This window comes from Leptodactylus fuscus, chromosome 7, assembly GCF_031893055.1.
Source record: "Leptodactylus fuscus isolate aLepFus1 chromosome 7, aLepFus1.hap2, whole genome shotgun sequence".
NCBI lineage: Eukaryota > Metazoa > Chordata > Amphibia > Anura > Leptodactylidae > Leptodactylus > Leptodactylus fuscus.
Window position 1 is genome coordinate 71,218,014 of NC_134271.1, and position 13,701 is coordinate 71,231,714.

Below are 13,701 nucleotides of genomic sequence, written 5' to 3' on the forward strand. Positions count from 1 at the left end.
TTCCAGGCGAAGAGGCTGCATACGAACACCGGTGGTCATCTTTAAAAATCCATTGAAACGAAAGAGTTTTAAAGCTGACCGCCAGCAAGCGGTCCCCTGTTTAGTTTCCCCATGATATAGGACGGCAGCCCCAGGGAGGACAGCGGCGGTAGTGTGAACCCAGCCTAACAGTAATTTATAGAAATATAGCCATGCCCACTGTTGGCTTTTCTTTTCTATTGTTCATTTTCTTTGGAGAATGATAATGGGCGCAAATTGTTACAAGTAAGATTTGTTTCTGGAAAAGATAGGCAAGACCGATATAGCTGGAATTACAGTTATTACAAAGGAGCTGTCACCCAGTCTTCCCAGAACCCCGAATGGCAAGTTCTTGTATGCTTATGCCAATCTATCACTGTAAAGACCGAACACAATAAATACAAAACCAGATATAGGCCTAAGTGCAATGCACAAATGCCCCTGGTAAAACCATATAGCCCTATCCACATTATGTCCTTACCATAATAGATACTAAACTGAACGAAACAAACAAGGTAAGTATGACACCTATATATAGTATAAACCAATGAAAGTATATGCCAATTTTATATCAAAAAAGAAGTCTTTATTAGAGATGAGCGAACACTAAAATGTTCGAGGTTCGAAATTCGATTCGAACAGCCGCTCACTGTTCGAGTGTTCGAATGGGTTTCGAACCCCATTATAGTCTATGGGGAACATAAACTCGTTAAGGGGGAAACCCAAATTCGTGTCTGGAGGGTCACCAAGTCCACTATGACACCCCAGGAAATGATACCAACACCCTGGAATGACACTGGGACAGCAGGGGAAGCATGTCTGGGGGCATAAAAGTCACTTTATTTCATGGAAATCCCTGTCAGTTTGCGATTTTCGCAAGCTAACTTTTCCCCATAGAAATGCATTGGCCAGTGCTGATTGGCCAGAGTACGGAACTCGACCAATCAGCGCTGGCTCTGCTGGAGGAGGCGGAGTCTAAGATAGCTCCACACCAGTCTCCATTCAGGTCCGACCTTAGACTCCGCCTCCTCCGGCAGAGCCAGCGCTGATTGGCCGAAGGCTGGCCAATGCATTCCTATGCGAATGCAGACTTAGCAGTGCTGAGTCAGTTTTGCTCAACTACACATCTGATGCACACTCGGCACTGCTACATCAGATGTAGCAATCTGATGTAGCAGAGCCGAGGGTGCACTAGAACCCCTGTGCAAACTCAGTTCACGCTAATAGAATGCATTGGCCAGCGCTGATTGGCCAATGCATTCTATTAGCCCGATGAAGTAGAGCTGAATGTGTGTGCTAAGCACACTCATTCAGCACTGCTTCATCACGCCAATACAATGCATTAGCCAGTGCTGATTGGCCAGAGTACGGAATTCGGCCAATCAGCGCTGGCCAATGCATTCTATTAGCCCGATGAAGTAGAGCTGAATGTGTGTGCTAAGCACACACATTCAGCACTGCTTCATCACGCCAATACAATGCATTAGCCAGTGCTGATTGGCCAGAGTACGGAATTCGGCCAATCAGCGCTGGCTCTGCTGGAGGAGGCGGAGTCTAAGGTCGGACCTGAATGGAGACTGGTGTGGAGCGATCTTAGACTCCGCCTCCTCCAGCAGAGCCAGCGCTGATTGGCCGAATTCCGTACTCTGGCCAATCAGCGCTGGCCAATGCATTCTATTAGCCCGATGAAGTAGAGCTGAATGTGTGTGCTAAGCACACACATTCAGCACTGCTTCATCACGCCAATACAATGCATTAGCCAGTGCTGATTGGCCAGAGTACGGAATTCGGCCAATCAGCGCTGGCCAATGCATTCTATTAGCCCGATGAAGTAGAGCTGAATGTGTGTGCTAAGCACACACATTCAGCACTGCTTCATCACGCCAATACAATGCATTAGCCAGTGCTGATTGGCCAGAGTACGGAATTCGGCCAATCAGCGCTGGCCAATGCATTCTATTAGCCCGATGAAGTAGAGCTGAATGTGTGTGCTAAGCACACACATTCAGCACTGCTTCATCACGCCAATACAATGCATTAGCCAGTGCTGATTGGCCAGAGTACGGAATTCGGCCAATCAGCGCTGGCTCTGCTGGAGGAGGCGGAGTCTAAGATCGCTCCACACCAGTCTCCATTCAGGTCCGACCTTAGACTCCGCCTCCTCCAGCAGAGCCAGCGCTGATTGGCCGAATTCCGTACTCTGGCCAATCAGCACTGGCTAATGCATTGTATTGGCGTGATGAAGCAGTGCTGAATGTGTGTGCTTAGCACACACATTCAGCTCTACTTCATCGGGCTAATAGAATGCATTGGCCAGCGCTGATTGGCCGAATTCCGTACTCTGGCCAATCAGCACTGGCTAATGCATTGTATTGGCGTGATGAAGCAGTGCTGAATGAGTGTGCTTAGCACACACATTCAGCTCTACTTCATCGGGCTAATAGAATGCATTGGCCAGCGCTGATTGGCCGAATTCCGTACTCTGGCCAATCAGCACTGGCTAATGCATTGTATTGGCGTGATGAAGCAGTGCTGAATGAGTGTGCTTAGCACACACATTCAGCTCTACTTCATCGGGCTAATAGAATGCATTGGCCAATCAGCGCTGGCCAATGCATTCTATTAGCGTGAACTGAGTTTGCACAGGGGTTCTAGTGCACCCTCGGCTCTGCTACATCAGATTGCTACATCTGATGTAGCAGTGCCGAGTGTGCATCAGATGTGTAGTTGAGCAAAACTGACTCAGCACTGCTAAGTCTGCATTCGCATAGGAATGCATTGGCCAGCCTTCGGCCAATCAGCGCTGGCTCTGCCGGAGGAGGCGGAGTCTAAGGTCGGACCTGAATGGAGACTGGTGTGGAGCGATCTTAGACTCCGCCTCCTCCAGCAGAGCCAGCGCTGATTGGTCGAGTTCCGTACTCTGGCCAATCAGCGCTGGCCAATGCATTCTATTAGCCCGATGAAGTAGAGCTGAATGTGTGTGCTTAGCACACACATTCAGCTCTACTTCATCAGGCTAATAGAATACATTGGCCAATCAGCGCTGGCCAATGCATTCTATTAGCTTGATGAAACAGAGTGTGCACAAGGGTTCAAGCGCACCCTCGGCTCTGATGTAGCAGAGCTGAGGGTGCACAAGGGTTCAAGTGCACCCTCGGCTCTCCTACATCAGAGCTGAGGGTGCGCTTGAACCCTTGTGCAGCCTCGGCTCTGCTACATCAGAGCCGAGGGTGCGCTTGAACCCTTGTGCACACTCTGCTTCATCAAGCTAATAGAATGCATTGGCCAGCACTGATTGGCCAGAGTACGGAATTCGGCCAATCAGCGCTGGCCAATGCATCCCTATGGGAAAAAGTTTATCTCACAAAAATCACAATTACACACCCGATAGAGCCCCAAAAAGTTATTTTTAATAACATTCCCCCCTAAATAAAGGTTATCCCTAGCTATCCCTGCCTGTACAGCTATCCCTGTCTCATAGTCACAAAGTTCACATTCTCATATGACCCGGATTTGAAATCCACTATTCGTCTAAAATGGAGGTCACCTGATTTCGGCAGCCAATGACTTTTTCCAATTTTTTTCAATGCCCCCGGTGTCGTAGTTCCTGTCCCACCTCCCCTGCGCTGTTATTGGTGCAAAAAAGGCGCCAGGGAAGGTGGGAGGGGAATCGAATTTTGGCGCACTTTACCACGTGGTGTTCGATTCGATTCGAACATGGCGAACACCCTGATATCCGATCGAACATGTGTTCGATAGAACACTGTTCGCTCATCTCTAGTCTTTATTAAATATCAACAATTATATGGACATACATGAAAAAAGAGAAATCGCAAGTACAGAGTACAAAAATTGTACGAAGGCCTTTGCGCCGAAACGCGTTGGGACATTGAAGCATAGGGACTGGTCCCCGGGTTGTTCTGCACTACGCCATTTACATGGGTAAGCCTTGAGCCAGTTGTTCCGTTTTACTCTCATTCCATTATGGATATTTATTTGTTCTATATGACCTATCTAGGAGCATGGTTCTGTTTTTTTATGGGAGATTCCTAATACACTCATTTAAGGTTATCCTTTATATACTATAGTCATCCTGTATGTATACAGGTATTGACCCTTTGATTATTTGTGTACATTGCTACTCTGCATTGTGTTACACTTCCATATGTTGTGCAGTAACCATTGGGGACCTAGTACATCTGGTACCCTATTCTTCAATTTTTGTACTCTGTACTTGCGATTTCTCTTTTTTCATGTATGTCCATATAATTGTTGATATTTAATAAATACTTCTTTTTTGATATAAAATTGGCATATACTTTCATTGGTTTATACTATATATAGGTGTCATACTTACCTTGTTTGTTTCGTTCAGTTTACAATCTATCACTGTGTAGATTAGGAAAGCTGGGTGACTGACTGCCAGCCTGCTTCTTCAGGAATTTAGTAAACTAAGAAACAGCTAAGAAAAAGGGTAACTGAAGGATTTTCTCTCTTTTGGAGGGTGATGCGGAGCTTACAGGACTGCCATAAAACACAGGGAGATCTAACGTACACAAACAGATTAAACTCTGAAGAGCAGGGAACATAATCTGCAATTGCATCTGACTCAGGTGCCCAGCAGGAAGCACTGAAATTGGCTCCTGCGGAAATGTTTCACTTGAAGTATCAGATATAACAACGTAGCCAGTGGAGAGGAGCCATGAAGGAGATGAGCGGGGGAGACCTGGGACCAGCCGTGATCACGGATTTCCAATTACAAGCTCTCACTCCGGAGCGTTCACCTCATCTAGGTTTTCTAATTAAACCAGACAATTAATACGACATCGCCGGAGGTCTGAGTAACACAAGGCATAGAATAGCGGTGCCATACACTGCTACTCAGAGCGGTCACAACCTTGGCTAGATCCAAATTTTCACTATATACAAACTGTCCAATTCTGCTCAGTTCTATCTTTTCCTGAAAAAGTTGGGTAGCAATAAATATGGCATTGTCATTAAAGCTCAGAAATGGATGACATTAGTTTTTCTCTATCCAGGAAAAGTTTTGTAACAATGAACAGTTGTCACACAAAGGCCTCTTGGAAGGTCGGGCATGAGGCTAAAGGGAGCAGCCATTATTGGGTTATTTCACTGGAATCCTGTCTTAAGACAAACTTGCACATTCCAGTGAGCGCCCTCTATTGGTTTGCAATACTGAGGCAGCAACTGTCTTCCTAATTACATCATGGAAGGCAGATTTGCATATTCTTCCCATAGTTCCTTGCAAAGTGGAGTGCTAAAGGCTTAACAAGTCTCCACACACCTATATGGTGGTCTCTCCCTAAGGAGTGACAATATCCCCCGAACAGTTGTCACACAGTAATTCAGTTTATCAATTCCCTATTTCTATCTGTTCCTGGAAAGGATGGCTAATGTTTAGTTGGCTATCACATAGGACACAACTCTACTTCTATTCAGACATTTCTTAGTTCAGGCTGTTCTTGGAAAAGCTGCTATCTGTTCCAGGAAGTGTCTCCCAACAATCCCATTCATCTGTATCTTAGTTGTACCGGTTCTTGGTAAAGCAAGCAACCCAGCCATGCTACCATTAAAACTTCCATAGGATGAACAAGAGAGGGGAAGATGATTTGCTCTTTAGGACTCCGCAACAAGCCATGTAAAGATACTTATACTGGTGGTCACACAGGTAGAAGAGAATATTTAAGAACTTCATCTAAGTATGAATATTTCATGAACAGGATCTTCCTGCCACCACCACACATGTTCAGCTTAGCTGAGCCTCCTTTATACCCCGACTATTGAAAACCGGGCCCATCTGCACGCTGCCATAATGTCTCACTTCCCGCATCGCCGAGGCTTTTCAATTATAGCTTATTAGGCAGCTGCGAGTAATTATGGCGGCACTGCCAGGGAAGTGGGTGCTGACGAAATGCAGTCACATAAACACTGTTATCTGGAGGTGGGGTGCCGATACTCGTGCAACATGTCATTATTTGCATTAAATGTGACTCTAAAATTAGACTGCACAAGGTATCATTGTCAGAGACTTTGTGCTTAGAGATACGCTTACGGACTTATAAAGCATGGGTTCAGACTTTCTGCGATTTGCAGCATAGTGTACACAATTCTATTAGGTGATTCTTTGAAGTTGACATTGACTGGTATTTACACATCACCTTTTCTGTTGCTCAGTTGTGGACGCCATCAGTAACAGATCGATTGTGCACAAGGTTTCTTTTCTACAGCTATGAACTGATGTGACCAATTATAGAATGCAGATCTATTGGAATAACGTGGGATACAATACACCTACAGTACAGACTTGTACTGATGGCTCAGTAGTTATTGCTGGAGTCTTAGGTTTGAATCTACGGACAACTTATGCAAGGAGTTTATATGTTCTCCACATGTTTGTATGGGTTTCCACAAGATACTCCCGTTTCCTCCCCTACTCTATCCTGATAGAGAATTCAGCTTGTGAGCCTGATGGGACAGCGACTGACAAAGTCTGTAAAGAGCTGTGGAATATGTTGGTGCTATGTAAACTATGAAGGCAGCCAGAAGTCACACAGTTCTCCTCAAGCGCAGCTGGCATTCCAGTGAGCTGCTGATATGCCAGAATAATCACGGGCACAGCGTGAGGAACAAGTTCAGCGGCAGGCCAGCTTGACAGCTTTCGAAACGCCAGAGCAGGCGGATCATCATCAACACCAACAACACGCTCATTATATGGTGTCCCAGTGAGCTGCTGGGATGCCGGAACAATCTTGGGCACAGCGTGAGGAACGAGTTCAGCTGAAGGCCAGCTTCACAACTGTTGAAACGCTGGAGCAGGCGGATCATCAACACCAACAACACGCTCATATGGCGTCCCAGCCAGCTGCTGACATGCTGAAACAGTCACAGGCACGGTGCGAGGAACAAGTTCAGCATCAGGACAGTTGAGAGCTGCCGAAATGCTGGAGCAGGCAAACCATCGATGGCAGCAATTTGCTGAATATAGGCGGATCATCGACGCCAACAACCCGCAGAGGAGGTCGCGGGCAGAGGCTAGTAAAATAATAAAAACGATGGCTTCAATCCACCTAGGACCCTAACTTTATAAAGAACCCCATCACTGTAGAGATGAATGATAGGTGCAATCTACCTGGGACCCACCATCAAGGACTTGAAAATAACCCACAAAAACTAAACCTTATAGAAATAAATTTTGGATACAATGTAAGCAGATCACCAACATTATATGAACTATCAATCCACAAAGAATTCAAAAATTCCAGAGATTAATGGCTTTACCTGGGGTCTCAACATTTACAATCACTATTCAATACCAACATTATGGAGGTGAAGTTTTGGTCTTCCATTTTCCGGTTTAATCTGTTACTTTTTATACTTAACCCGGTGGCATCAAAAAGCTGATTATGCAAGTATATAACCAGCAACATGATTTGGACAACTTTTTTCTAACATACACCTTGTTTTGGTGGTTAGAAAACAGGAAGGAGAGCAGGTGATTTATAGAGATGAATGAAAAGTACAATCCACCCAGATCTCCAATATTGTAAGAATGAATGACAGGTTTAATTCCATTCAAACTCCAACATGACAAAGATGAAAGATGGATGCAAATCATCTGGGGTCTCAACATTAGTAAGTAGGTACATTCCACCTGAGAGTCCACAATATGGATAAGAATGATGGGTAGAAGCCACCCATAACTGCAACATTTTAGAAATAAATGATGGGTGCAATCTACCTGGGACACTAACATTTGTCATCAATATTGGGTAGATTCCATCTGAGAGTCAACAATATAGAGATGAATGATGGGTACAATCCAACACTACAAATTATAGGCAAACTTCACTTGGAATACCAATATTGTTGCGAAGAATGATCCTCTCTATACACAACCCTCCTAGGACCCAACATTATGGAATGATGGGTACAATCCAGTTGGGCCCACAAGATTAGCAATCGCTACAATGGTACATTTTGTCTGAAAGCCAATAATATGAAGATAAATGATGGGTACTATCATCTGGGACCCTAATATTGCTCAGTTGAATGGTGGGTGTAATAAAAGAGGACTTAATATGGGTACATTTCACCACAAACCCAAATAGTAAAGAGATGCATGTCGGGTACAATCCAGGGGATCATAATATTACATGGAGGAATAATATGTTTAGTGAACTTTACCTCAACATTATAAAGATAAATTATGGGTACAAAGCACCAGATGTTTTTAAAGGTGCAATATATATTAAGAACATCAAATATTAAATGACTGAAGTATGGAAAGAAAAACAAAACAAAGTATGTCAAAAACACACACATCAAGTCAAATGTCTTTGATTTTTGTCCCCCACAGCCAGGACTCCCCTTTCCCGTACCCCAAACATCCTTGTCTACGTTCGTCTGATAGCGTCTGCTCCCTTACACCAGGCAGATAAAAATGACAGTATTCTGGGTTTTGCTGCTTCCTCCCAGCAGAAAATAAATATCAATTAGCGCTGGAGCAGAACGTGACTGTGTGACGGCGTCTTAAGAAATATATGCATGTCCTCAAGGAGAGCAACTTCTAAGAACACAAAAAAATAGCTGAGCACAGTAAGAAGTCTTTTCTTTCTGCCTGAAATCCTGTTGTAACATTTTCTAAATGCTCTGCTGGCTGTGCACCGGTATCGCCGTCTACTAAAGCGAGACTGGCTGCTATCGGAGATGTGAAGGGGAGAACAGTGGGGACCAGAGATGAAAAACACAGCTGGGGCCTCTCTTTATATTGTACTTTCAAGTCCTAACTAAAGCACGGCAGTGTCTCCCCGACCGCATGGCCGCAGCCTCTTGTACAATGTATTCAGGCTTTTCCTTTATAAATTGGCTCTGGCACAGACCCTTGGAAGCAAGCTTGCCGGAAAGCGGTTATTTGTGTTGTTGCGATTAGAAGCCCCTGCCCGGCCACGATGCTTTTCTGGAAGGTAAACAAGTTTCATGGAGTTTTTTTATTTTTCAGACTACGTGTGTGTGGGTTTTACTTTCCATATCCCGCAGTCGACTCCATCAGTGGTTGTAAGTCACCTCCGTGCCATGGGTAACAATTTTCTCCAAGCAATTCAGGAAATGTGTTTTTCTTGTATTTAGCGTTGACCGTTCTGGTGCCAAAAACCCACTTGTCCCGAGTGTTCTTACGCAGCCCCCGGAACGCAGTTGGAAGTAACAGGCATAACAAACAATAATGGCTTTATTATATTCCCGCCGCAAATTGTCTCTGACATTTTGATGAAATAATTACGGGGTAGAGACAATTGGCTGGCAAAACCTGATTGGTGGTGCCAGCCAGGAGAAGAGGAGAGAAATAATTACAGCTTCTGGGGAATTCTTCAAGGCGGATAGTTTTTAGGCTTGTGTTCGCAAATAAATCCTTCCAGCATAAAAAAAAACACAGAGGGGCTGGTGTAGAATATGAAGTCTGGTGAATGAGTCTGGGCAGGAGACAACCCCATGCTTTACATGCTGATCCGATTACAACAAGTTTTATACTCAAGTCACATCCAAAGCTAAACGTAAGACTCTGCTGGGATCATGCCTGTTGTCATACTGAATAATGCCACATATCCCTGTCAACCCCTGTTCGTTATGTGCGTACACAGAATACCTATATTGTGCATTACATGGCATAGGGCATTTTCCCCAGGCAGTATACTGTACATATATTTCACAATACAATACACCAGAGCAGAGTTTGGTATTTGGTATAGTGTGACATGCAAAATACACTACATATGCACTACAAATACACCAAGTGAGATGGAAAAGAAATTCATCTGCTGTATAAGAAATATCAGAGGAAATATTGATTTCTGAGGCTGCAGTACTTCCAGTTCCTGGTCTCCTGATGACTCATTAGAAAATGCTACTGGCCATGTCCAAACCAGACAACTGTCCACAAAGGGAGACCATCAGGAATAAGAAGAACTTACAAAACTAGTGGAATAGGGGAAAAAAAGCAGAAAAAACAAAACAAAACGGAGGACCTACCTTCCAGATGTATTTTTCAGGATGGCAAGGGCGTCTGGGTAGCCATCCATATTGTAATCCCCAACATGAAGAGTGATTGGCACAGATGGAAATTGTTTAGAGTCCTGGGGTACAAAAGCCCAACGTGTGTTTGCATTGGTAAAATTTTGCAGTACTGGAACCCACTGCAAAGTAAAAGAAAACGTAACAGCGTTAGACCTACAGAGAAGATTCACAACATATATGGATGGGGATCCTACATACAAAGAAGCCACATGCCAACATGATGCAGATATGCCTCAGTCTTCTCTAGTTCAAAACTCATTTAAAATAGACTGAGGCAAAATGGAAAACTGGACTATGGTCAGATGATTCTAGATGTGAAATTCTTTATAAAAATCAACAGACAGTGTGACCTGCGGACTCAAGTGGAGAGGGACCATCCAGCTTATTATCAGCAAACAGTACAAAAGCCTGCATCTTTGATGGTATGGGATTGTATTAGTGCCTATGGCATGGGAAGGTTACACATCTTGAAAGGCACTATCAATACTGAACAATATGTAGACGTTTTAGAACAGCATATACTCCCATCCAGACGTCTCTTTCAGGGAAGACCTTCCATATTTCAACAATGGTAAACCACACACTGCATCCATCACATTGGCATAGCTTTGGGTGCTGAACTGGCCAGCATGCAGACATTTGGCACATTATGAAACGAAAAATACGGCAAAGACGACCTAGAATGTTGAACAGCTAGAATCAGACATCATACAAGAATGGGATAACATTCCTTTCCCAAATCTCCAGCAAGAGGGGATGCTACACAATGTTAGACATGGTCCTGTCCCAAGTTTGAGATGAGATGCTGCCATTAAATCCGAAATGAGGTAATTTTTTCAAATGAAATGGAAAAATATTTTACTTTCAACTTCTGGTATCTGTTCTATTGCGAACACATTACGAGTAGAGATGAGCGAACAGTAAAATGTTCGAGGTTCGATATTCGTTTCGAGTAGCCCCTCAATATTCGACTACTCGAATCGAATATCGAACCCTATTATAGTCCATATAGGTATATTCAGCTCACCGATTGCTTTTCAAACTTCCTCTGGGAGTCTGGATACCGGAATGGACTTCCGACCATATAGTAGCAATAAAGTATAAAAATCCGCTCCAACCAGAAGGAAGAAAATTCAAACATCCAAGGTTGTCGAGTAAAAATATTCCAGCTTTATTAAATATCCATTTAAAAACTGTGGGTTTCGGTCACAAGAAGGCTACGCGTTTCGGTGCAATTGCACCTTCGTCACGGCATAAACAATTCAGTAACTTCCATCACTTTTAAAAGAAACACCGGACCTATAATCCCACCCCCTTAATTACATTTCCCGTTTTTTTTATATACAAATCAACAACTTTATAGACAACCTCAGATAGTATAAACATCAGACATATAAATTGACCACAATGCCATCATCAACATCAATATCGGAATTCATTTAAAACAAAATATAAATCCCTTACCTATAGCATTGTTTTCCCCAAAACTCTAACACATCGTTACATTGTAACTTTATCCATTCCTCCATCTATCTTCAACATGTCGAGCAGATTTCCTTAACCTACGAATCGCTGTATGGACCAAAAAGGAGGAATCGAATCTACTTCACACATCCTACTTATCTCATTCGAAAGAGACCTTCTAAAACTACCTGTCCCATAATGCTAAGTTGTTAAAACTACTGCTACGGATCGCTATAAAGACCAAAAAGGTATGTTTATTAATCCCAAAGGATCTTATCGGTACTACTCCGTTTTTTTGCTTTTGAAACTTATTTTAATTTGTTTTAGTTATAAAATTCCAATAAATCTGGTGAAAAGAAAAATAATTATACAAGATAGTACCTATATTTTCAAAAATAAATGAACGAGAGATCAGATCTAATATTTAGACCTCCCGGACTACGTGTACCTAGTCTCATGATCCAATAAGCTTCTCTTAGGAGTAGGGAGAAAATGCTCGTTTCAGGGGTAGGCAACGTTCGATCAAATTATACTTACCAAGTCCACGAGTGAGGGTCGGGCTGGATCCTCCGTGCAGTCTTCTCCTTGCAGCGTCCCCGCGGCGTCTTCTGGCTCTTCATTCACTCTGCCAGGCATCGGGCCTGGGCAGAGCTGACTGCGCATGCCCGCACTACAAGCAGACATGCGCAGTCGGCTCTGCCCAGGCCGGATGCCTAGCAGGGTGAATGAAGAGCCAGAAGACGCCGCGGGGAAGCTGCACGGAGAAGACTTCTAAAGGTAGGAGAAGAACCAGCGTTGATTGGCCGACTGTATAGCATTCGGCCAATCAATGCTGGTTCTGCATCGAACTTTAACATTCAAATAGTGAGTGGTACTCGATCGAGTACGAGTATTTCGAATACCGTAGTATTCGATCGAATACCTACTCGATCGAGTACTATTCGCTCATCTCTAATTACGAGTAGATGAGATTTCCAAATCAATGCATTCTTGTTTTCTGTACATTTTACACAGTGTCCCAACTTTTAAGCAGTAAAAGGACAATGCTACAGCATAGAAGTCAAAAACATATTTCTAATCCATTTTATTCCATCTTGTTTCCAGTAAATATTAGCCTTCGAATTGTGCTCTTCTGCCAAGAGATCAGAAATTCTATTAAACAAAAAAAATTATAATTGTTCAATTTTTAATATTCCCTTTGTCAGTAAGTATATTTATCCATCTCATGGACAGCTTCATTGTTTTCACTTATATTTTTTTTTACGGGGTTACGTACTATATTATATTTTTTTTTTCCTGACGAATGAAAAAGCCCCAGCATAATGGAAGACCTCGACTAGAGCCATCTGTAGTTGTTCTTTCAAGTTGTTTCCACTTTAATTTTTATCAAAGAGCGAGAAGAGAATAGGAGAAGCACTTTAATAAAGGATTACTCAACTGTAAATTTATGGAAAACAGTCCAGGACCATGTGGTTTATGGAGACTACTTGACTGTGTGGCAACAGTTACTATAACATGGCTGATTCTGTTCGCATGCAGAGATAATAACTGTATAAAAAAATTGACTTTTTTTATTTTTATTTTTAGAAACTTGGGTGGGACTGAAGCCAGGCATGGGCAGAGAGACAGATTTGCTATAACACTCCAGAAAACTGGCACAAACTATACCTGAAATCTATACCAGTCCCTGACTGGTGTAGATTTTGACTTGGTACATAGGACCTCAAAGGATACGCTAGAATTAGAAAATAGTCATAGTCTATCAATGATTTAGGCACACATCGCGCAATGAAAAGTCTGGCATAGGAAATCCCAGCCTTAATAAATCCCGTGCCATGCAAACAGCACAATAGAACTGGTTACAACTAAAAACAAGAACGTATAATACCTGCTCAAGAATCAACAACATCTTATATATGATGCATAAGAAAGCAATGAATATGCGAATATTTGAGTATTAATGAAAGGTGGAAATCTTGCATATGGTCCTTGAAATCAGTTCTTACATAGGCAACATATCCCCTATGTACTCTCATCTTCTGAGGCATTGATGATGATTTAGGAAACTTTATATTTCATGTAAACAGAGCTCAAATGATTCACACAGTGTGGTCAAGGCTACCAGTAGTT

The 13,701-nt window shown here is 43.1% G+C and overlaps 1 protein-coding gene across 1 annotated transcript in view; it reads right to left on the bottom strand.

The window, feature by feature from the left end:
- Positions 1–13,701, bottom strand: part of ITFG1 (integrin alpha FG-GAP repeat containing 1) — a 137,523-nt gene that overhangs the window by 59,085 nt on the left and 64,737 nt on the right. The window contains exon 10 of the mRNA XM_075282112.1: positions 10,063–10,226. Within this exon, the coding sequence (XP_075138213.1) occupies positions 10,063–10,226 (164 nt within the window). The remainder of the gene's footprint in view (positions 1–10,062; positions 10,227–13,701) is intronic.